The sequence below is a fragment of the Nannobrachium achirus genome, assembly GCF_963921795.1.
Source record: "Nannobrachium achirus genome assembly, chromosome: 3".
NCBI classification, from domain to species: Eukaryota; Metazoa; Chordata; class Actinopteri; order Myctophiformes; family Myctophidae; genus Nannobrachium; species Nannobrachium achirus.
In genome coordinates, this window is record NC_137812.1 from 39011581 (window position 1) to 39034080 (window position 22500).

General features: G+C 45.4%; 1 protein-coding gene across 1 annotated transcript in view; it reads right to left on the bottom strand.

The window, feature by feature from the left end:
• The window catches only part of maml3 (mastermind-like transcriptional coactivator 3), a 150145-nt gene that overhangs the window by 1727 nt on the left and 125918 nt on the right, over positions 1-22500 (bottom strand). Inside the window, exons 4-6 of the mRNA XM_080722902.1 lie at positions 7727-7993; positions 5396-5471; positions 1-2771 (exon numbers count right to left, since the gene is read on the bottom strand). The exon at positions 1-2771 is cut by the window's left edge and continues 1727 nt beyond it. Of these exons, the coding sequence (XP_080579028.1) occupies positions 1636-2771; positions 5396-5471; positions 7727-7993 (1479 nt within the window). The 3' untranslated portion in view covers positions 1-1635. The remainder of the gene's footprint in view (positions 2772-5395; positions 5472-7726; positions 7994-22500) is intronic.

Sequence of the window (22500 nt, forward strand, 5' to 3'; positions counted from 1 at the left end):
TAATAGTGGTTCATATTTCAAGCGCCTGGCAAGGATGGTAATGTCAATCTTCACAATTGTGTTACAACAGCGAACAGTTATGTTATGTATAGTTGAAGCAAGGGCATTCGTGGCTGCAGTAGAATAAAGCAACAGAGCAAAGCAGCACCCAGGAGAAGGCTGACGTACAATGGAAGGATAGGCCTTTTCAAAAAGACAACACAAGGTAGCCTAATTTAAACATCTCTAACTTTTAACTGACAATGACAACAGGTATTTTTCTTTTCTTTTTTTTAAGATAAAACACAAATAAATACAGCAATGTGGGAGGGCTTTCTAAGATATTCGGAAAATGTAGTATTTTCTTTAAAATGAAGTCACTTATGGTGATTGGATACATTCATTCAAAACTCCAACTCTGCTTTCAATTCATGATTTGGTTTTGCCTAACATATGGATGAGATGGTCAAAGTAACAATAGTTCCGGTAGCTGCCTCTCAGCCCAGTTATATATGTTCATACTCTCCTGGTGACTGGGACCGGTGCATATGCATTTGTTTGTGTACTGTATTGTGTACTTTATGTGCACATCATGCATCCAAGCTTGTGCATGCTTTAGCTGCCTCTTCTCTTAAGCCCAATTTAGACTTTGTACAACTTTGTGTGACTCACCTTAGTTGTACGACAAAGTATGAATTAGATTTACATTTCTGCCTCTCTGCACATGTATGCACATTATGCATGCGTGCACAAATAACACCTGCAGCTCCGCGAGGAAATGAAAGCACCAGCACTCAGTTCTGGTCGCATGGCAAAAGCACTAGAGGGCACTAGAGTGTGTGTCTGTGTTGCACAACAAAAGAACATCATTTGTTTTATTGCAATAAACCAAGAGGCATCAACAGAAGGGAACAGGTCTCCGGAGAGAGAGAGAGAGAGAGAGAGGGAGGGAGAGACACGAAGGAAAGAGACAGACGTGTGGGGGTGTAAATCTAAGGAAAATAATGGAAGAAGTGAGAGTGCTTTCACCTCCTCACACAGCCGAGAGGTCGGCGGCATATGAGACAGGTAGCGCTGTGGATATGGGCACGGCAGGTGTGCACATACACAGATACACGTACACACACAAATACATCACTGTCTTGAGAGCAAGATCTCTTTCCCCTTCTTCAGTTCATGGTGTTCAATCAGCCCGCATGTCTAGCACTGTTGTAGCGCTGGCAAATGTGAAAAGGGTCTGGTTAAGCACACCAGATCACAACTAGTGGATGATTTAATTTTCAGGAGAAAAAAGGAAAATAATCATGAGATTTTCAGGTCAGCTCACATCACATAATATCATGATCTCTCTCTACCTCTCTCATTCGCTGTCTCTTTCATCTCTCTCTCTCTCTCTCTCTCACACTCACACTCACACACACACACACACACACACACACACACACACACACACACACACACACACACACACACACAGACAAGAACTCATTTATAACCTTGCCTAAAACCTCTCCTGTTTTACAGAAAATAAACATGCCGGTCACCAGACGATGTCGTGTCTTCCATTCTGTATGATTTCCCCAGGTTTTTCATTTTTTTCCTTCTTTTTTTAAGTCTCTCTCTTAGTCTAACTATGATCCACAGTTTATCCGTTGGCTATTGACCAGGAAAGAATTCCTCCATCCAACCATCGCCCGAGTCCAGCTCTGCCCCTGAACCATCACCCAGTCCGAAGGCTCCTCCACCCGAGGGCCCGCCCCCATATCCATAGGATGACATGTCTTGATTAGCTGTCCTCTGATAGCCCTGTGGCTGACCCCCAACACCAACTCCCCCTGGTCCGTAGGGGCCCCCCCCTGCTCCTGGTCCTCCCCCGGGTCCCATTCCTGGCCCACCAGGTCCTGGCCCAAAGCCCCCCATCCCACTCATACCCTGCCCCATCAGCCCCTGGTTCATCCCCTGGTTCATGACCATGGGCCGGGGCTGGTTGGTCCTAGGCTGTCCCCCCATGTGAGGGCCCATCATTGGGCCGCCCATACCCGCTGCTGGGTTGCCTACCCTGGGGTCGATGGCCTGGTTCATCCCCTGTCCTGGGCCCTGGAAGTGTTGTTTGGTCATGCGTGGGGGCTGACCTGGCTGCATCCCATAACCCTGGCCGGGGCTAAAGCCCACCATGTCTCCTCCCCCTCCTCCTGTAGTCCTTACAACTCCCCCTGCCATAGCCTGGAGATTCTGCCCTTGCTGCTGTGGCCAGCCAACTCCTCCCATGCCACTGCCTCCTGCTCCGCCTCCAACCCCCAGCATGCTTTGCAGTCTTTGGGCCTGAGCTTTGGCATTGGGTGGGCCTTTTAGGGCTTGCTGGGACATTGAGTTCATCAACATTCCCTGTCCTCCATACCCTCCAGCCCCACCACCTCCGGCTCCCCCAGGCATCCCCCCTACCCCGGGGCCTGTGCCTGCTTGTCTTGGGGGACCTCCAGCGGGGTTGTGCTGAGGTGGGAGGCCCATGGGAGCCTGAACACTTTGGCTCTGGTGCTGTTGCTGGTGGATCATTTGGCTCATAGAGGGGTTAAGGCCATATAATGAACCCTGGTTGGACCCCTGACCACCGTAAGGCAGGCCCATGTCAGGCTGGGGCCCTACTGAGCCTCCCTGGGCCTGTACAGAACCCATCTGGACCATCTGCTGTTGTTGCTGATTCTGCTGCTGCTGTTGCTGCTGTTGCTGCAAGAGGCGGGCGGCACGGATGTTCTGGAGCGCTTGGCTTCTGGATGCCATCTCCTGAGGAGTTCCTGGAAGAGAAGAATGACGTGTTTCAGAGAGCTACAGAAAAGGACAAAGGTGGGCTGACAGGATATAGGGAGACGGCAGAAATGGGTTTAAGGAAAGATGCTGACCCAACCAGGCTGACCTAAGTAGAGTTCACATGCATCCGCAGAAAGATGAGGTTGCACATGACTGATCTCAGAGCTCACTGCTCAGACATGTCAATCTGTTGACTTTGGAAAAGCATCCACCTCTCCCAGTTTAGTTCAACCTAAACTCATTTAGTTCATCCTTACATGGCAGCAATACCTTAGGTTCCACCTTTTTCTGATTAGGAATGTGGCTGTGGAAGCATGGAAATGGTTCTAAATACCCTAATAAGCCCACATCTGACATTGTTCCACTAATCCCTCACCTCACAGCTTGCACCTCATCAACTGTTAACTTGTAACATTTAGAAACACACAATCAGAGTCAACAGGTTCACAGTCTGAGTCTGGATGCATAACTAACTATAGAGAGAGTCATGTCATATGGCAACGCAATATTACATACATTAAATACTGTATATTACATTACAACACATTATTGCCTACATCTTTATTATTGCATATCTTAGTTTATAGCATAGCTCATACCATACACACTAGATTCTGATTGGCCAGAGGAGGATTATTTTCAGTTAAGGCTGTGGTCTCATGACTGTTGTAAAGTAATATTTATAATTAACATTGTACTGTATTAACAGTAATTTAAAGGTAGGGTAAGAGATTGTTTTGGTTAAAACAATAGGTTTTTTGTTTAAGGTAAAATCACTTGTAGAGTTGTAGAGTGTTTGTTCAGTAACAAGAGTCTCCCCATTTCTCCAGTTCTTTAACAGAAAGACAGGTGAGTTGCAAAACATTAGCCAATCAGCAGAGAGTACCTCATTTATCAGCTTAATACTTAAAGTGTTCCAGTTCCAATTTTGTCTGCTTATTTCTACATGTCATCACCTCTAATTGCACTTGTTTAGTCTGTATCCTGATTGGATAAAATTGGCATCCCGCGGCTGCCCTGAAAATGCATTTTGTGTTTAATAAAGAGCTGGAGAGACATGGAGACTCCTGTTACTGAACTAACACTCTATAGCAATGAGTGATGAATCACAATACAGAGCGATTTAACACTTATTTTATCCAAAGAAAATCACTTAGCCTACCTTTAAGCTAATATTAGCACAAAACTACCTTTAAAAACGACATGGATTTCAACATAATGGTTGGTAAGTGGTGGTGTAAGCAGAATAAATAACTCTCAGCTGTGCGCAGAGGCGTTAGCCCATACATACATAATGCGCGGTATATATTGCAAATATTATTCTGTATTGCCTACAAAAGAGCAGTGCTTTTCAAACCTTTTCATGGACACACATTAGCCCATGAACCTCCATTTGAAAAGATATGCCAGCCCAGGGACCCCCATAAGAGAAGAGTTTTACGGCTATAGCAGTGATTCTCAAATATTTTAATTTCAAAGACCCCCAGTTTGATATGCATTAGGCTACGGACCTCCATTTGATGCGACTTTGATCTCTGGGACCCCCCCCATCTACACTGTGGTATCATTTTAACTCAGAGATACAGACCCATAAGGGTCCATTTGGTTCCTAACTATCAATCATTTGGCTAGGGACCCCCCTGGAACCCCTCTCCCGGACCGCTACTTTGAGAACCACTGGCACAGAGGGTTGAAGTGGTTAATGTCTGTCTCACACTGGCAGCCAGACACTTTGATGGCTATAAATGGCTTCCAACTCGACTTTCCTCCCTCTCTACGCTACTTCTTCATCTCCTCTTCTGCGCTTATCTCCATCATACTCTCACCCACTCGTCTCTTTCTTTCTCCAACCTCTCTATCTTCTTGCTCTTAACCCCCCCAATCCATCTCTCTGACTTCATCGCAAACTCTAGGGGGTTCCAGGACAGACAGGTTGCCGTGGTAACAGGCAGAGCAGGAATATTCAGTGTTTTCTTTTTTTTAATTCTACTTTTTTACCGGAGGGAGAGAGAGTGGGACAGACAGAACGAGAGAGAAAGAGAAAACAGACAGACAAAGAATAATAGAGCACTAATCGGGTATCACTGACATACAGTAAGTGCTGAACAAAGTGCACTCAAGTTGGTTCAAGTAAGGCTACATGTTGATCCAGTAGTAGTGGTGTTAGTGTGTATATACCGCATGTGCAAGTATACGTGTCTGAGCACATAAAGTAAAATATCCCAGGTAAATGTTGGGCGCAAGCATTAGGTGCCTGGAGAAGAAATGACTGTGTTTATTAACCCTACGGTTTGTTACCACCCATGCATGTATGAGAATCAGGTAGGGCACAGTGATGTGAATATGTCCAGTGTCTCTGGGTGTGTGCACATGGTGTTGTCATTCAACTGAAAATAATATGCCAAGTGGGAGCTCGGGGTGTTGCAGGGATCAAACCTGGGCTGTGACCTTCTGGTTACAAGACATGTCTCTCTCCCCACAAGGGACACCCTTGTCAGTTCTAATCTATCCATTTGTAACTCTGATTGTGCACAAATGTTTCCAAATGGACCCTGACGGGTCCATTTGTAAACACTCAGAGTTAAATTAAACCGTGTACGTGATGTCTCACCTTGGTACTGATTGACTTGAGGGTAAGGATTCCTCTGCCCCTGGGCCATCTGTCTCGGGAGATGCTGTTGCTGGAGCTATAGACAAACACAGACACACACACATACAGAGCTGTCAGTACCGTCGCATAGTAGTACCATACAATTCAATACCGAATCATATTGTTGCAGAAACCTCTTATCTCCAGATTTCATTCATCCTTTTATGTTTTTTCACCCATAAGTTAATGACCTACTTTTGTCATGCTAATGTCACATAAAAGTAGCAAAAATTGGCAATCGGATATTTTTTAAGTTTTAAAGTGAAAGTGGTTATGTGTGCCTTTGGGTTTAATAAATATTGAACCAATGAAAAGTATTAACACGAGCTTGTGACTAAATAATAACTCAATTGGATTCATTGGAACGCAGGTCATTTTTTTCCTTTTTCTGCAAAAGTAACAGTTTTGAACATACAAGGTTTCCACCCGACAGTGACGATATTATCTCTCTGTCTGACAAATGTTTTGCTTCTTTGCAGGATGCATCACGTCAGGTTTATCATCAGTTCTTTTCAATGCATGACATCCTCAATCAAGGAACCATAAATGAGGATTATGCTGCGTTCACATTTGTATCTATGTATCATTCTGAAGTTGAAACCAGCTCAAATTTCGTGTAGCTTTGTAGCTGCTATAGCGTTTGTAGCAGCTACAAATGTGTGATGTAACTTTGTATCTTCATGTCAATGGCTTACATTGAAAATGAATGGTAGCCTGTAATTTTGGATCTGCCAGTGTGAACTGTATTGCACAGGACACCAGCATGGCAAGTCGAACATTTTGAATCCACAGATTACGTTTATGTTTACAGGCCTGTTGGCTATGCATACATTCACAGAGCTGAAAACACATACAGGAAAAAAGAAAACATATTTCACACGGTTTGCCTGAAAGCATATTTTGGACTTTTAGTCTATATTTGAAATTATTTATTTATATTTCAAATAGTTTTGATATAATTTATATATGGTATTATACCATATCCGATAGTAAAGCAAGAGGGGCAGTCTGCACTCAACTGATGAACTGTTGGAGCCCTAGAGTCTACTGTACATAAGTACAGTAGTAAACAGAGGTCTTTATCTAAGTGGAGGTTTGACATCTATTTATATACTAACACAGAAAAAGAAATGGTCATATACAAGATTTAGACGTGTGTGTGTGTGTGTGTGTGTGTGTGTGTGTGTGTGTGTGTGTGTGTGTGTGTGTGTGTGTGTGTGTGTTCAGCCAATTAAAACCAACATGACTTCAGAACTCTTTAACCTATGAGGATTCCCTCATAGAGAGAAAAAGAAAAAGAAACCAACAAATTATCGCAGCAGGTGGCATGTGGCTACACACACACACACACACACACACACACACACACACACACACACACACACACACACACACACACACACACACACACACACACACACACACACACACACACACACACACACACACACACACACACACACACACACACACACACACACACACACACACACACGTGCGTGTGTACAGTGTACACGCATGTCAGGCGCACAAGAACCAGAGATGAAAGGCAGTCTAGTGAGCACGGGAGGGAGCTGGTTGAGGATAATTATACATACATGCAACCAAACGACAGCGAAGAAGAGGAAATGATGAGCCGCTCACTTTGGAGACGACCAACACATACATACGGTAGGAACACACACAGTAGAATGTCCAGTATGTCTCAGTGAACTCTAGGCCTGTCTGGACTCTGGAGCAATAGTATATAATGCGCGCGCACACAAAGTCCGGAATTCAAAATTGACTTGGTAAAAGTACAAAAGTATCAAAATATACTTAAAGTGCAAAAGTAGAAAGTACTAGTTGTGAGCTTGTAGATCGTCTGTTTTCAAATGGCCAAAATGTATATAGGGCTGAAGTGAGTAATGTAATTACCCACATGTTGTATTGTTTGTAATAATAAATTATCAAAATCTAAAATGTAACTAATAGCTAAAGTTTTTAAATAATTGTAGTGGAGCGAAAGCACAATATTTGTCTCTGTGATGTAGTGGACAAGAAGTAAAAGTACTGAAAATTGAAAATGCTCCAGTAAATACCTAAAAATTTTACACGCATGTACGAGTACATTAACTCGCACACGCACATTTACTCGCACACGCACACACACACACACACACACACACACACACACACACACACGTCTGCTTTCTCTTCTCTTTTCTTTCAGTAACCCTTAGCTTAACTTCTCCATAACACAGTCCACTTTTCACACATTCTGTCCACACACACACACACACACACACACACCTGTTCAGCCAGTAGATGCTGTTGTTGCTGCCTGTTCTGCTCTCGGATGAGCTGCTGCTTCTGCTGCTCCATCAGGTGCAGCTGCACCCTCTTCTCCTGCTCCATGACCATCATCTGCTTCATCATGGCCGCCTGCTGCTGGTTGCTCAGGTAGCCGGGCGGAGGCCCCGCCCCCTGGTTAGGCCCCACCCCCGAAGCCACGCCCCCCGCAGGGTGAGGGGGCGGGACGGCGCCGGGTGGCCGGGACATCCCCACCACCCCCTGTTCCTGGAGAGACAGAGAGAGAGACAGGAGAAGGTTGTGCTTAGTTGATCGATCGGTTCATCAATTAATCAATCACTTAACTCACTGATTCCCAAGCACTGGGTCGGGACCCATTTGTGGGTCGTGGACATATTTTTATGGGTCCCTTAATTTTTGTTTCCACATTTTGTTTTTAATTATTATTATCATTCCATACATTAGAAAATAAATGTCTAAGAAGTAGTGAAAATAGCCGATCTACAAGCTCACAGCGCGGCGCGAAGCAACGCGTTGTGAGCTTGTAGATTTGCTGTTTTCACTAGTTTGGGTCCCGGGCAAACATCTGATTTCTTTTTTGGGTCACAAGCTAAGAAGTTTGGGAACCACTGACTTAACTAATCACACACCGGAAAGTCCAGAAAACAGCTGGCAAAACCACTCTTGTGACAGCCAAAAGAGCATATTTAAACCGACAACGCACATGCACGATGGGAGATCACAGCGGACATGTGTGACCACTTCCTTCAACGATACCCCAACAGTATATGAACTATTGACACAGTTGCAGTGAATACATCTCAGACAAAGGGGCTCCCAGTTCATTCCCCAAACACCTGTGGTCTCACGTAGCTCAATGGATACAACATGGCATCAACATCATCAGAATAAGATTTGATTCACGCTGGGGTCACCTATTACAACAATACAGTATATAGCCTACTGTAGTATGTGCTGATCAGATACTGTATATAAAAAGACAATACCAGAGCCAATTACTATCTATCTGAATAGCCTCTTATTCTGTTATATTCCAGCTCATTAGCCACGCTCAAAATGCCTCTGAATAAGAAGTCAAAACAAAGATAAAGAAAGTGCCGCTGATGGACTGCTCTTTCCACCTATCTTTCTTCTCCTTTCTTTCTTCCATTCTTTGATTGTGTTCAGTGGACGACATGGGGTTCTCCCACTGGAGCTCTGGCAGGTCCTCAGCGCATACATTATCTCCTCATTAGCATATAAAGAGCACTTCCTCCTCCACTCAGCCATACGCTAATCTCTAATAGGATGAAATAGGCTCCTCTGGCCAATGGGAGGAGAGCGTTTATGAATCTATTAAAGGTCAGATGGCTGCAAGAGAGACGGCATCACAGGATGGTCTGGCAGGAGAGGTTCGAGGAGGAAAAAAATAAAAAATGAAAATGACATTTGTGGTGGTCCGGTGAACACCCAACCCAGTTGAGAAACGTACAGAGTAGACGGTCAGAGGACAATACAGAGTTAAACAAAGCACATGTGTCACAGCAGCACATAGCCATGGTAGAGTAGAGTCAGCTACATACATACACCAAGTGATAGAAAACATAAACCACATTGACTATGGTGTCCCTATTTTGGGCCAAAGAAAATGTCAAACAGAATTGGTATAGATAAGGAAAATAAATCACACCAAGTGTGAAGTGAGCGGTGCTATTCATGAGTTAATTCAAGAGTCCCACGAAGCTTGGCCAATGTGACCCTGGGCCTACATACGGACAAAGCCAGTTGTTGGAGCTTATCTCCTTCCAGGAGCACCGCTCAAAAAGATTGGACCAACTGATAAAGTATAGACCAGTGCGTGACCCTGGGACAACTGAAGAACAGGTATATAGGGTCTGAGTGGTTAATAGACATGTAAATGTCATATCAAGTGTGCTAATAAAACAACATTCTGTCAGGCCTGAATTATATTTCAGCAAATGACTGTGTCACTTGTCTAAGGCGAGCGACACAGTCGTAAAATGAAGTATAAATCAGCCACAAGGCTCTGCGTTTCAAAGGAGGGAGTAAGGTGCACGAAGGTCTCATATTACAGTGCAAACATGGTTTCTTGCTAGCCAACAGCGATCAGCATTCCTAGCTATGTGTTCCAATGTCCTTTTGGCATGTGCCGGACAATCCAATAATACCAGACAGGAGGGGAGAGAGACAGAGAGAGAGAGAGAGAGAGAGAGAGAGAGAGAGAGAGAGAGAGAGAGAGAGAGAGGAGGAGGAGGAAATGTAGTATTAGGCATCAACCAGTGGGGGGCAGTGGTCATCTTCAAGCATGTGCGTGTGTATGTATGTGTGCATTACACTAGCCTCTTCTCAGCAGATGGCTCAATCATGATGGCTCTGATCTACGATCCCCCACACACACCTCCGCTTTTCTTCTCTCTACCCCCCTCCCCTTCTATGTACTGTGGGCCTGAGTCATGTCCACACAATAGTATGGCAAAGAAGGAACGGAGGGAAACATAACGAGATGGCTGAGAAGAGAGAGAGAGAGAGAGAGAGAGAGAGAGAGAGAGAGAGAGAGAGAGAGAGAGAGTGAAAGGAGTCATAGATGCATGGATGTCAGTCAGTAACAGGTAGAGTGCGGAAAGAGAGCAACCGTGAAGAGGGAGAAGTAAACAGTTAGACTTAAAAGACTGTTATTACTATAATCATGATTTATGATGGCATATTATCATTGTTTGTTATTGTTAGCAAACTGCTGGCTTGCCAACCATTGGCTACACATACTACGGGTTCAAAAGCACAGTGAATAGAATAGAACCAACATGAGAAAAGGCAACGTACTGTAGTGGTGAATTGTGAAATGCAGTGCTCAAAGGAAAGAAGAAAGAAGTGTCGTCAAAAGAGAAAGGCGGCTGTGAGGAGAAAAGAAGAGGGAAGAGAGAGCAGGTACCTGATTAGAGGAGAGAAGTAAGAGGCGGCCAGGAAGGAAGTGATGAGGGTAGAGGGCCAAAGAAGGAGGAGTAAAAGATGGAAAGAGCGGCGAGGAGAAGAGAGCGGGCAACCTGGCAGCAGTCGCTGTGGCCAGGAGCAGATGGTGCACGGAGGAGCCGTAATGGCCGCCATGGCTGGTCGCCCCCCAACAACGCTGGGCAGACCCTGGCCCTGAAACATGACGGTCGCTCACGACCGCCATGTTCCCGGGTTTACATGGGTTCGGGCAGAGCGACTTATTTAGCCCCCTACAACTACACCAACATTCAGATTTCACAAACAACGTGCTTAATCAAGTCTCACACCTGTCTAAATACGGTACGGCATTCTAGAATTACCTGTATCCTCCGTGCTCTTTAATAAGAAGCCTTTTTATCCGATCGTTTTCAGTTTTCCCATGTATTTCCTGGCGTTCCCCATGCGCACCAACCCCATCTATGGACACTGAGATGTGGGCGTGGCCTTGCAAAAATGGGTCCGGAAATACAAGGGAACACAGAAAACGATTGGATAAAAATGCTTCTTATTAAAGAACACAGAGGATACAGGTAATTACTGTATAGAATGCTATACCGTATTTAGACAGGTGTGAGACTTTATTAAGCACTGTTTGTGAAATCTGAATGTTGGTGTAGTTTTAGGGGGCTAAATAAGTCGCTCTGCCCGAACCCATATAAACCCGGGAACATGACGGTCGTCGTTTCAGGGCTAGGCTGACCCAAGGAGTGCTACGATGACATACACACATATACAGTACACGCGCACGCACGCACGCACGCACGCACGCCATCTCTTTCTGTCTGACCTCTGTCAGTCAGTCTCTTAGTCTGTCTGTTTACTCTGTTCCTCTCCTAACATCATCCAGTCAGTCTGTCCCAGCAGAAAGAACACTAGCTGTTAGCTGAGCTGCTTACAGAGTGATGGAACAGGATGTATGCTTTTAGCCCTATATACACTACTTCAACAAATAGCAAAAACAGACGATCTACAAGCTCAGCTCACACTTTGATCTACTCAAAATAGGGACGTCAGAGTTAAAAGTAAGACATTTTCCAAGTAAAAAAAGACGCAACATGCAGTTGTTTTCAGCCAGCGACACCATCGTACGACGAAGCAGGAATTAGGCTTAAGTCACTCACTAACACTGCTGTGAAATATTAACGGTTGGACACTAAGAGAGGGAGAATGCCGGGAAAGGCAGGGAGAGGAAAGAAGAATGTGTTATCAATTGTTCCGGATGAAGCGTGCGCATGTGTGTGTGTGTGTGTGTGTGTGTGTGTGTGTGTGTGTGTGTGTGTGTGTGTGTGTGTGTGTGTGTGTGTGTGTGTGTGTGTGTGTGTGTGTGTTGCAGGCGAAGGCTGTCATCTTTATTGGGTTAGGAGGCATGGAGAGCCCAGGGGATTACATTACACATGGAGCAGGCGGAAATATGTGTATGCATGTGTGTGTGTGTGTGTGTGTGTGTGTGTGTGTGTGTGTGTGTGTGTGTGTGTGTGTGTGTGCACCCACGTGCAAGTGCATCCGTGTGTGTGTGTGTGTGTGTGTGTGTGTGTGTGTGTGTGTGTGTGTGTGTGTGTGCATGTGTACCCGTGTGCGTGTGTGAGCTGGGGGGGTGTCTGTATATATGTGTACGTGTGTGTGTGTGTGAGAGAGAGAGAGAGAGAGAGAGAGAGAGAGAGAGAGAGCACCAGAAAAAGGAGATAGTGAGAGATGTGCTATACACTATGTGTGCATGTAAGGTGTGTGTATGCCCAGTATGTGTGCATCTCCACACACCTCCGTGTGCATGCTGTAGTAGTCTGGTGTTATGGCTGTGCAGTCCAGCCTTTACCTGTCCCTATGGTGACCACACTGCAGCAACTGCAACACTACCCACTGCATTGTGTACTCTGCAGTAACACACACACACACACACACACACACACACACACACACACACACACACACACACACACACACACACACACACACACACACACACACACACACACACACACACACACACACACACACACACACACACACAGTGGTGTAACGCATTTCCAATTTTCTGTACTACATCTCAGAGGCAAATTTTTTACTTTTACTCCACCCACAAGATATTTGGGAACTATAGCTACTACTTACTTTGCAGATATAAATGATTATATAATATAACATACATTAATCCATTTTAGCCCTATTTTATACCTAGGCTATTTGAAAATAGCCCATCTGCTATTTTCGAACATTTTGCACTTTTACTTTTGGTGCTTATATTCTGATGCCAATACTTTCGTACTTTTACTCAAGTACATTTTAAATTCCGGACTTTTACTTGTAACAGAGTATTTCTATATTGCAGTATTGATACTTTTACTTAACCTTTAGTCAAATGTGAATACTTTTTCCACCACTGACACTCAGACAAAATAAGTGTGGTGGCCTGGTGGCAGAGTGCTGGGTGTTTATGTACTTTCCAGAGTGGCACAAGCCTGTCACCCGATTCTGAGAGAGAGAGAGAGAGAGAGAGAGAGAGAGAGAGAGAGAGAGAGAGAGAGAGAGAGAGAGAGAGAGAGAGAGAGACACGAGTGTGAGAGACAAAGACAGAGAGAGGAGGCAACAGTAAAGAGAAGGAGAGAGGGAGTGAAGGGCGAAAAGACAAAAGGAATCTTTTTGGAAACGACAGAAATTTACTGAGCACAAAAAGCTGCAATCACATAGCCAAGTTAAAGAGGCTGTGTTTACTTTAATGTATACCTCGCCATACAGCTAAGGCTTTAATCTAGGCTATATTTTCCTACAATGCCTACTTTCTGCCACTAGCAGTAATGGTGCACTGTACTATAGGGGCAAATGTCTGAGTCATAGTGACAGGCCATGGGGGTCCCCAGCTCGGCAACACATTGGCCAAAGGTAGCAAAAGTCGCAGATCTACAAGCTCAACACGCCTTTGTGTGATACTGTAGTATGATCAAGAAGGCATAATTTACGGAAATAAGAGATTTCTGCCCAACAGCAAGGATATAGGATATATTATGCTACTGTGCTACTGTGGAGACAGGGGTGTTCCAGCATCGTACCACATGTACGGCTGGTTCCCAGAGACAAGGTGGTTTTAAAAGGTCAGTGGTCTCAAACCTTTTTAGGCTGTGACCCCCAAAATAAACATATTTGAACTTGGGACCCCCACCCTGACAAGCACTTGGAATTGTAGGTATTACATTTAATGTGACTCGGTTTCACAGATAAATATTATGAAAATAGCAGATCTACATGCTCACAACGCCTCACAACACGAGGCGTTGTGAGCATGTATGTAGATTGGCTGTTTTCACAATGTTCACCTCTTGCTTACTTAATATTTGACAGTTAGGCCAGTTTGGTATTAAAAAGTCTTGAAAGTCCTTAAATTGTCACTTTAGAAATGTGCAGATATCATGTATACACTTATACTGTGTGTTGGCTTGTTTACCATTGAGTGAGAGAAAAAAAAATGACATTAAGCTAATCATCTGGGGACCCCACAAAATAATTTGGGTCCCGACCTCAAGATTGAGAACCATTGGTGTGGTGCAGGCACCTCTCCCAGCTTTAGCGGTATAGCATCGATGGCAGAGCAGCCACACGCTCAGAGAGAGAGAGAGAGAGATCATCTCATCAAGGTCACACGTTCGATCTCTGCGACAGCTGGTGCCCATCAATGTCAAAGCGTCCTTGGGCGTGACACGGAGCCTCCGCTCCACTGTGGATGAAAATGTTTGATCGCTTGTTCAAGAAGCGGACGTACGCCTGCAATTTTCAGACTAAAAACACAGTGCAGGTGTAAAGCTGAGAGTGAGGGGTAGACCCAGGGACATGACATGAGTCTCTAGGCCTATACCGCACATTCCTTCATCACTACTTCACATAGTACAACTACCCTTGCAAACACTGTTGGCGTTCATGACGTGTTAACTGGTTACCATAGTAACCAGGTAAACAGGTGCTGCGGCAGCCGCTGGTGAGTGAAAACATTTCATATCCCATGATGCATCTCGAAAGCCGTGCCCTGCCCGTTCCACTTCCTCATTCACATCCGTTCTATCTTGGTTCGGTAAAATGGCTTTTTCTCCCTTCGTTTTCCCACATCGCTTGTTTGGTCAAGACGGTGCCATGTTCTATGGACTATTATCTCATGGATCGCCGCGGTTGGAAAGATACATGGCAGTTAATCTACATTAGTTATGGCAAAACTATGGCAGCCCAAGTGTTAATGTGTGCCGTTTTATCTGCTTGCTGAGAGCCGAAATATTTTCAACTATGGCGTTTGGCAGCGGTTTTATAGGCTGGCACCATAGCGTTTTCAGCCAGGGGGGGAAAAAAACGTACTGGTGGCCCACTGGCCCAATAGTGGAACAAGGAAGATCCAGACAGAGTTAGGACATTTAATGTGACACCCAGGTTACGAGGCGGATTCGAACATGAGAAGCCACAGACTCAGAGAAAGGTGCTTTATGTACTGGTTCTAAACAGAACGTACCATTGTTTGTACTGAAAACAATTATACGTCCATGTGTCAGAAAGCATGCAGTCAAGAGTATGTCGATATTATGAAGCACCTGCTGAGAGCTTCTCACACACACACGCACACGCACACACACACACACACACACACACACACACACACACACACACACACACACACACACACACACTAACCCTGAGCAGATGGTGCAGCCAGACCTCACAGTATTAAACTATCCCATAGCGCCACATGTAAAGAAGACATCACATTGACACACGCACACGCACGCTACATCTCACACCCATACATCACACTCACATTGTTGCATAGTAAAGCTACAGGGCCTTATGGGTCCATTTCTGCAGTCTCAGGGGCAAATTCACAAAAAGGATTGTGTCTTGGTGTTGTGTTTTGGGGACACTAAGGGCCCTATTATGATCCAGGTCTTATGCCTTATGCCTTAACTTCTTTGCCTTTTTTTACTATTTTGTTTTTGTTTTTTAAATATTTCAATATATATATATATATGGAGATCCATGTACTGTATATGGAGATATGCTGTGAGAGCCAAACATGCTTACTCAGTTATTTGTTATGTGAAAGTCCTATGATGTCTATAGCCATGTTTCCATAAACGTATTCGACTTAGGGAAGTGAATTATCAGAAATGCGTATTAAGACAAAGCGAATTTAGCCCGTTTCCATTAAACTGATGAAATGCGATTTTTGGGAGATCCTGCCTGGGTCCGTCTGACCGACGTGCTGTAAACACTTCCCGCGGGCTTGCACACAGTGCACAGAGCTGGGATGGGGCTGATCTTTTCAGACCGAGAGATGTGAGCACTGCTGTGACTCCCTCATCCTGCAGCGTCGCAGATGCAAGCTGCTGTGAGCTTGTAGATCTGCCACTTTTGGCACACACGGTGTGATGACGAAGGGTCACTCCATGTGTAACAACCGGTTTGTTTTGTGGGCTAACGTTATACAATGGACGTTAATTAAGCGGTGGGGGAAAGTGTTAAAGGAGGACGATATGGACCAGAACGTCAGCGCATGATGTCAGAGCGACAAACCCATAGAACCACAGTGTCAGGCATTATAGACAGAGATACACACATACGGACAAGCTGTGACCGTTCACATACTAAACTGTGACCTACGGTCGCAATTACACATTGTGTTTGCCTCCCATACTTTGTCATGTGTGTACAGGAGATTTCAGCCTGCAGTGTCCCAGCATCCAATGAGAGGAGACGAGACCTTGGTATCTGACTGTCTGCCTCCAAATCACTGGGGTTTGATTCTTGACCTCCATTTAACCACTGGTTCTTAACACATATGGTGCCAACCCCGAGTTTCCCGAGTTTGTATTGGTACTAGTGCTGTGCCAACCCCGAGTTTCCCGAGTTTGGGCCGTTTTTGAAAAAAAAAAAAAAAAAAAATTTCAAACATTTTTTTTGGACCTCCAGAAATGTATTAGGCATGATCGCGATCGCGAAATTGCATGTTTAACCCCCATACCAACCCATTCTTTCAAACATGGCAGCCATGTTTGTTTACATCTGAAGAAAACATAATGGCTGATAAATCATGAATGCCTGAACGGATTTCCAAGCGGATTTCTTTGTTTGAAAGCTGTGAACAGCATCTACACACGTGGTGCATCATCTAGGCATGGGCGTGCACTTTTTACAAACTTGCACAATTACATGGAAGTCTATGGTAACCATGGCAACGCGAGACATTGAAGAGAAAAAATCATAGCAACATAAGTGTTAACCATTCCATGCTGAGACAGACACAGAAACACATATAGACGGACACGCACACACGAACAATCCTGCACGCGTTCATGCAGTGTTACTCAGTTTCTCCCCGGAGAGAGTTATATTTAAACTGCTAGAGAGGAGGCTCGCTCCCCACAGAGACCTTTTTAATCTCCAACATCTCTCTTTTCTAAACCCTAACTGGCCTATTTCTGACTTCTACCCTGCGCACACCCGCAAAGAGACACACACACACACACAGCAATGCTAGCTTTGGCCGACATAATATCTAATCCTTACATACATGCTGAGATGTATTAGCTAGTTGCGTTAGTAGCGGCCAGAACATGAAAAAAACTTTACAAATACGATCCTCCAAACTAGATTCATGTGGTAATCAATAGATAAGATTGGCTTCATCTATCTATAAATGCGACAAATCTCTGTCTGTTTGTTTGTAATCCGCGTATCTCGAGAACCGTTCGTCCCACCGGCTTCAGATTCGGCACGCGCGTTCCCCGCCGCCGCGCGGAGTGCAGTGCCGGGCCTCGACCCGACCCGACTCGCGGTTTTCCGAAACCGGCGCGAAACGTTCGGAATCTCCTTATGCGGAGCTGATTGTTGACATCAGGCTGTTCCGGAGGAAATCGGCGCAAGCGCTGAGTCATTGTGACATCACTTCATAAAAGGCTCTGACATCACGTACGCCACATGAGTCAACACAAAATCTCTGTGAATGTGTATGTATGTATGTAATCCGCGTATCTCGAGAACCCTTCTTCCCACCGGCACGCGCGTTCTCCAGATATGGGCATAAAGTCTGACATCAGAGTTTTCCGCAACCGGTACTGTGTGTGCAGAGATCTTCATATATGGGCATAAGTGGACAAAGACAAACAGATGGTCAAAACGGGTCCTATGACAACAGGTATATTGGGGTTTGCATTAAAGGGTGGGGCATTCATGGGGTTTGCATTAAAGGGTGGGGCATTCATTCCCTATTTCAAATTCGGCACGTGCGTTCCCCACCGCAGCAGGTAGTGCAGTGCTCGGCCTCAACTCGACCCGACCCACGATTGTTTGAAAAAGCGACAGAAATCTCATGTATGGGCATAAAATGGACGCAGATAAACAGATATCTCCATATATGGCATATATGGGCATACAATGGATGCAGAATCACAAAGATCTCCATATACGGGCATAAAAGGGACACAGACAGACAGATACAGAGATCTCCATATATGGGCATAAAATGGATGCAGATAGACAGATATCTCCATATATGGGCATATATGGGCATAAAATGGACCCAGAACTATAACTGCAGTGATCTCCATATATGGACATAAAATGGACACCGACAGACAGATACAGATATCTCCATATATGGGCAAAAATGGACACAGGCAGACAAATGGTCAAAACGGGTCCTATGAAAACAGGTATAATGGGGTTTGCATTAAAGGGCGGGGCATTCATTCCCTATTTACATTGTTCCGAGTTGGCCAGGTCGCCGACTAGACGCTGGGCCGCCCGAAGGGCGGCCCAGCTTCTAGTTAAATATAATGATACTAGTTGATTGCGACTGTAGGTCACAGTTTACTATCAGAACCGTCACAGCTTGTCCGTGTCTGCCCAGACGGGTAACGCCTGACACTGTGGTTCCCCTGACACATCACTGTGACTTCACAGGTGACATCACAGTGATGTCAGATACTCAGAGCAGGGATCTCCATATATGGGCATAAACTGGTGACATCACAGTGATGTCAGATACTCAAAGCAGGGATAAAAGGGACTCTGTTAGGGATCTCCATATATGGAAATAAAAGGGATTGTATCCCAGATGATGCCCTGTTAGGAGAACCACACTAACAGAATCCATATATGGCCAAGACAGATGGCGCGACCTCACCCTGCTTTTCGCCCTTAGGCATCTTACTGGTATGTTATGTGAAACGGCACATCTTGTCTCCGTCTGGACGTGTACACTTCTTTATGGTCTATGGGTTTGCTGCTCTGATATCACACTGACATCACTGTGATGTCAGGGGAACCACAATCACAGAATCCCTTTTATGCCCATATATGGAGATCCCTTGTGTATGGAGATCCGTGTTTGTAGAACCCGCCACAAAGATATGGGCTGTCTTGGCCATAGTTGCTTGTCGCCAACACCATTAGGCGTCTTACTGGTATGCTGTACGTGGCCTTCATCAATACTTGCAATGCAACCTCCTACACATTCTCACTCTCAAGTAGTTCCATAGTGACGCTTGGGGAAACATCTGACCATGGATTCCACTAAGAACACTTAAAACAAGGCAGGTGCATCGTGACACACCTCCCTCCAGGCCAGCGAGTGGCTGTCAAAGCACAGCCAAGTCTGCTTCTGCCGACTCAGCGCTGTTCAAGTTGGATACCGACTGGCACAGAATCGTAAATCATCACATCAAAACCTTGATGGATGGTCAAATCCGTCCCAACTCGTCACCCATTTCTTGCCATGGGTGAGAGAATGTGTTGACGCAGCTCTAGGCATGGCATGATAAACCTCAGTCTGGGGTTGCCTGCCAAAAGAAGAGCTGTGTACTTCAAGCAAAGTCCATTTCTTTTTTACCGAAATGCAAAAGTTACTTTCCCTAGTAACTAGATATTTTTATAATTCAGTTATTCACTGAGTATTTTTTTTATAGCATTAACTAGTAAATCGTTGTTGTCGGGTGGAAACCTTGTATGTCCAAAACCGTTTGTTTTGTATTTATCATTCTTTAAATGATTTAAACTAGTGAAAACTACTGTTTTCACTGCTTTTGTGCGATGGCCTTGTATGATGAAGCAGTGCTTTACTTTGCGAAACATTTTACAAATTTGAAACTTGGAGATACGAGGTTTCTGCACGACAGTGACGAAATATAACTAGTTACTAATTTAAAGTATGGTTCGGCATCGATCTGAAATATACAGATTGATGTGTTGTGGTCTGAGAGAAAGAAGTACACTAGCAACATTAGCATCTTGCTAAAGCACCTCCAGTAGAGCCAGCGACAGGCAGCCGAAACACCCTGTTCTAGTTGGTAATAAAGGGAAAACTGACCTAAGACAAAACTGAAGAGTGCCTCAGAGCAGTAACTGTATTTGTGCTTTAAGGAGGACTAATGTAACACACTTCCATTAGCCGTGCATGCTACACAGGAGCTCAACAGATGGACACACTGTCTGAGTGTCTGTTTTGTTGATGCGTGACGTAGCCAGACAAACCACTGACAGGTCCCGGCAGATAGCTACGTACGTCAGAGCAAATATAGCCTTTGTTTGCAATAATGACCGGTTATTAGCATGTCTAGGTACAGATAAGCCGAACTGAGATTCAATAATTTTCATGGGTACTCGGTATTCTGTCATTTGGATTCCTACTTGGAACCGAAATTCTTGTTTATTGATCAATTCCAATGGCAGAGCAGGAATCAAACCCTACTGGTCTGGATATCTAAACTATAATACTGATAGTAGACCGATGTGTCTGAAGGCAAGAGGAGAGAGTGAGAGAAAGAGAGAGGGAGAAGAGAGGATGGAGCGACAAAATAGTAAGCGGATAAACAAGAAGATGGATGAAAAGAGAGAGCAAGAGGAGAGGAGACAACAAGGGGGAGTAAATCACGAGATGCTGCAATACAACTAGGGAGCGGAGAGAGAGAGAGAGAAAGAAGGGATGAGATCATTGGTGGTCGGGGAGTCATTGTGGCGAGTGGACGAGTGTGTGCCACCCTGAGAGGGACCAGGTGCTACGCTAAATCACCCTGGAAACACGTCGCCATGGAAACCTTAAAGTCACACGCGCGCAGAGACGGAGGCTGACGCGCAGACACGCCATGTGCGCAAGCACACACGCGCCGTTTCACGCGTACACACACATCCTTAACATGCCCTCTTTATGGCCTGTGCGAGTGTGTGTTTAAGAGAATGAGAAAGAGGGAGACAGAGAGCAATTAAGAGAGAGAGACGCAGAGAGACATGGAGAGAATTAAGAGAGAGAGAGACACAGAGAGACATGGAGAGACAGAAAGAGAGACAGAGATAGATTGATGTCTTTCTCTGTAATCTAATCTTAGTGGCAGAGAATGGTACATCTGACTGACAACGTAGAGCCACAGCAGGTATAGCGCTGCCTCCCTCTCTCCTTTCTCCCATCTTCTCTTTCACTCTCTTCACTCATTCACTCTCTCATCATTTGTCCCTCCCTCTCTCACTCTCTCCCTCACATCCGCCCCTCTCTCTCTCCGGTGAAGGATAGGATGTCTGTCTTATGTGCTTTCATAACACGGGCTGTCTGCTTTATTGCTATGAAAAAGGGAGATACCGTGCGCGGTGTGCAAGGGTGCAACTGGGCACGTATGCGTGTGTGAGTGCATGCACACATGTAGGAGCCATCTATGCACCTGTAGTAGCTATAGCTAACAATAAATATCCAGAGATGGGAAGTCAAATGCTGGCAAATAGAGTCTATATGATGTCTGTATGTGCTGTATTTTTTCTGTGTGTGCGTGTATGCGCGTCTGCGTGTTCATTCCGTCTCTTCCCTAGAAGAGAATTCCTGGCCGTAGCGTTTGAATTATTCACAGTTCCGATCAGCCCTATTACACGCCCGTTAACGGAGGGGTGGGCACATTCCATCCATCCCTCCCTCCCTCCCTCGACAGCGGCTCATGCTGCCTCCCCATCAATCGCTCCATCCCTCCATCATCTGACATCCGTTCCTCCGTTCTCTACTCGTCTCTGTCCTTCTCCGCATCTACCGCTCATCGTTTCTTCGCTCCGTTTCCCCGCATGTGCCGTCCCTCTGTACCACCCGCTCTGTCCTGAAGCCTCCCTCTCTCTTTCTCCTCCCTCCCTCATTCTCCTGCCATCCATCCTACTCGTCCACAGGGACGTGCAGAGAATGTTAGAGAGGCAGGAGGCTGGAATTTCCAAAAGGGCCTTTTTGGTGGAAGCATCGAAAATAGCCGACCTCCAAGCTCACAGCGCGTCGCGTTGTGAGCTTGGAGGTCGGCTATTTTCGGTGTGTGAGACCACACTGAACTAAGCATAACAAAGTCAATACCGGAGATGTTGCGTTAACGGCATGGATTTCTACACAGAGAGGGCAATTGTTTCAACATAAGATGCCACATTCAAGTTCAGGAGAGTTTTGACTCTTCTATTGAATGCCGCCTTCAGGTATGGCATGGAAAGAGGGCATCAGCATTTCTTTCACCACAGTAAAAACTGCATTCACGGTCTGGAGAGGGCAGTTTTTACAGACGGATAAAAAGGGCAGGGGCTCAAGCCCCCTTTGATGTCTGTGTGTGCACGTGCCTGCTCGTCTATATGTCCCCCTCTCATTTCTTCTGTGCCGTTAAGAGGAGCCACTTCCTCTTCTCCTCCCTCCCTCCCTCCCTCCCTCCATCCTGCTGGTGTTCCTCCGCTCTCCTCCTCCAGACATTAAACCCTTCTCTCCTTCACCCCTCCCTCCTCTTCTCCGTCCATCC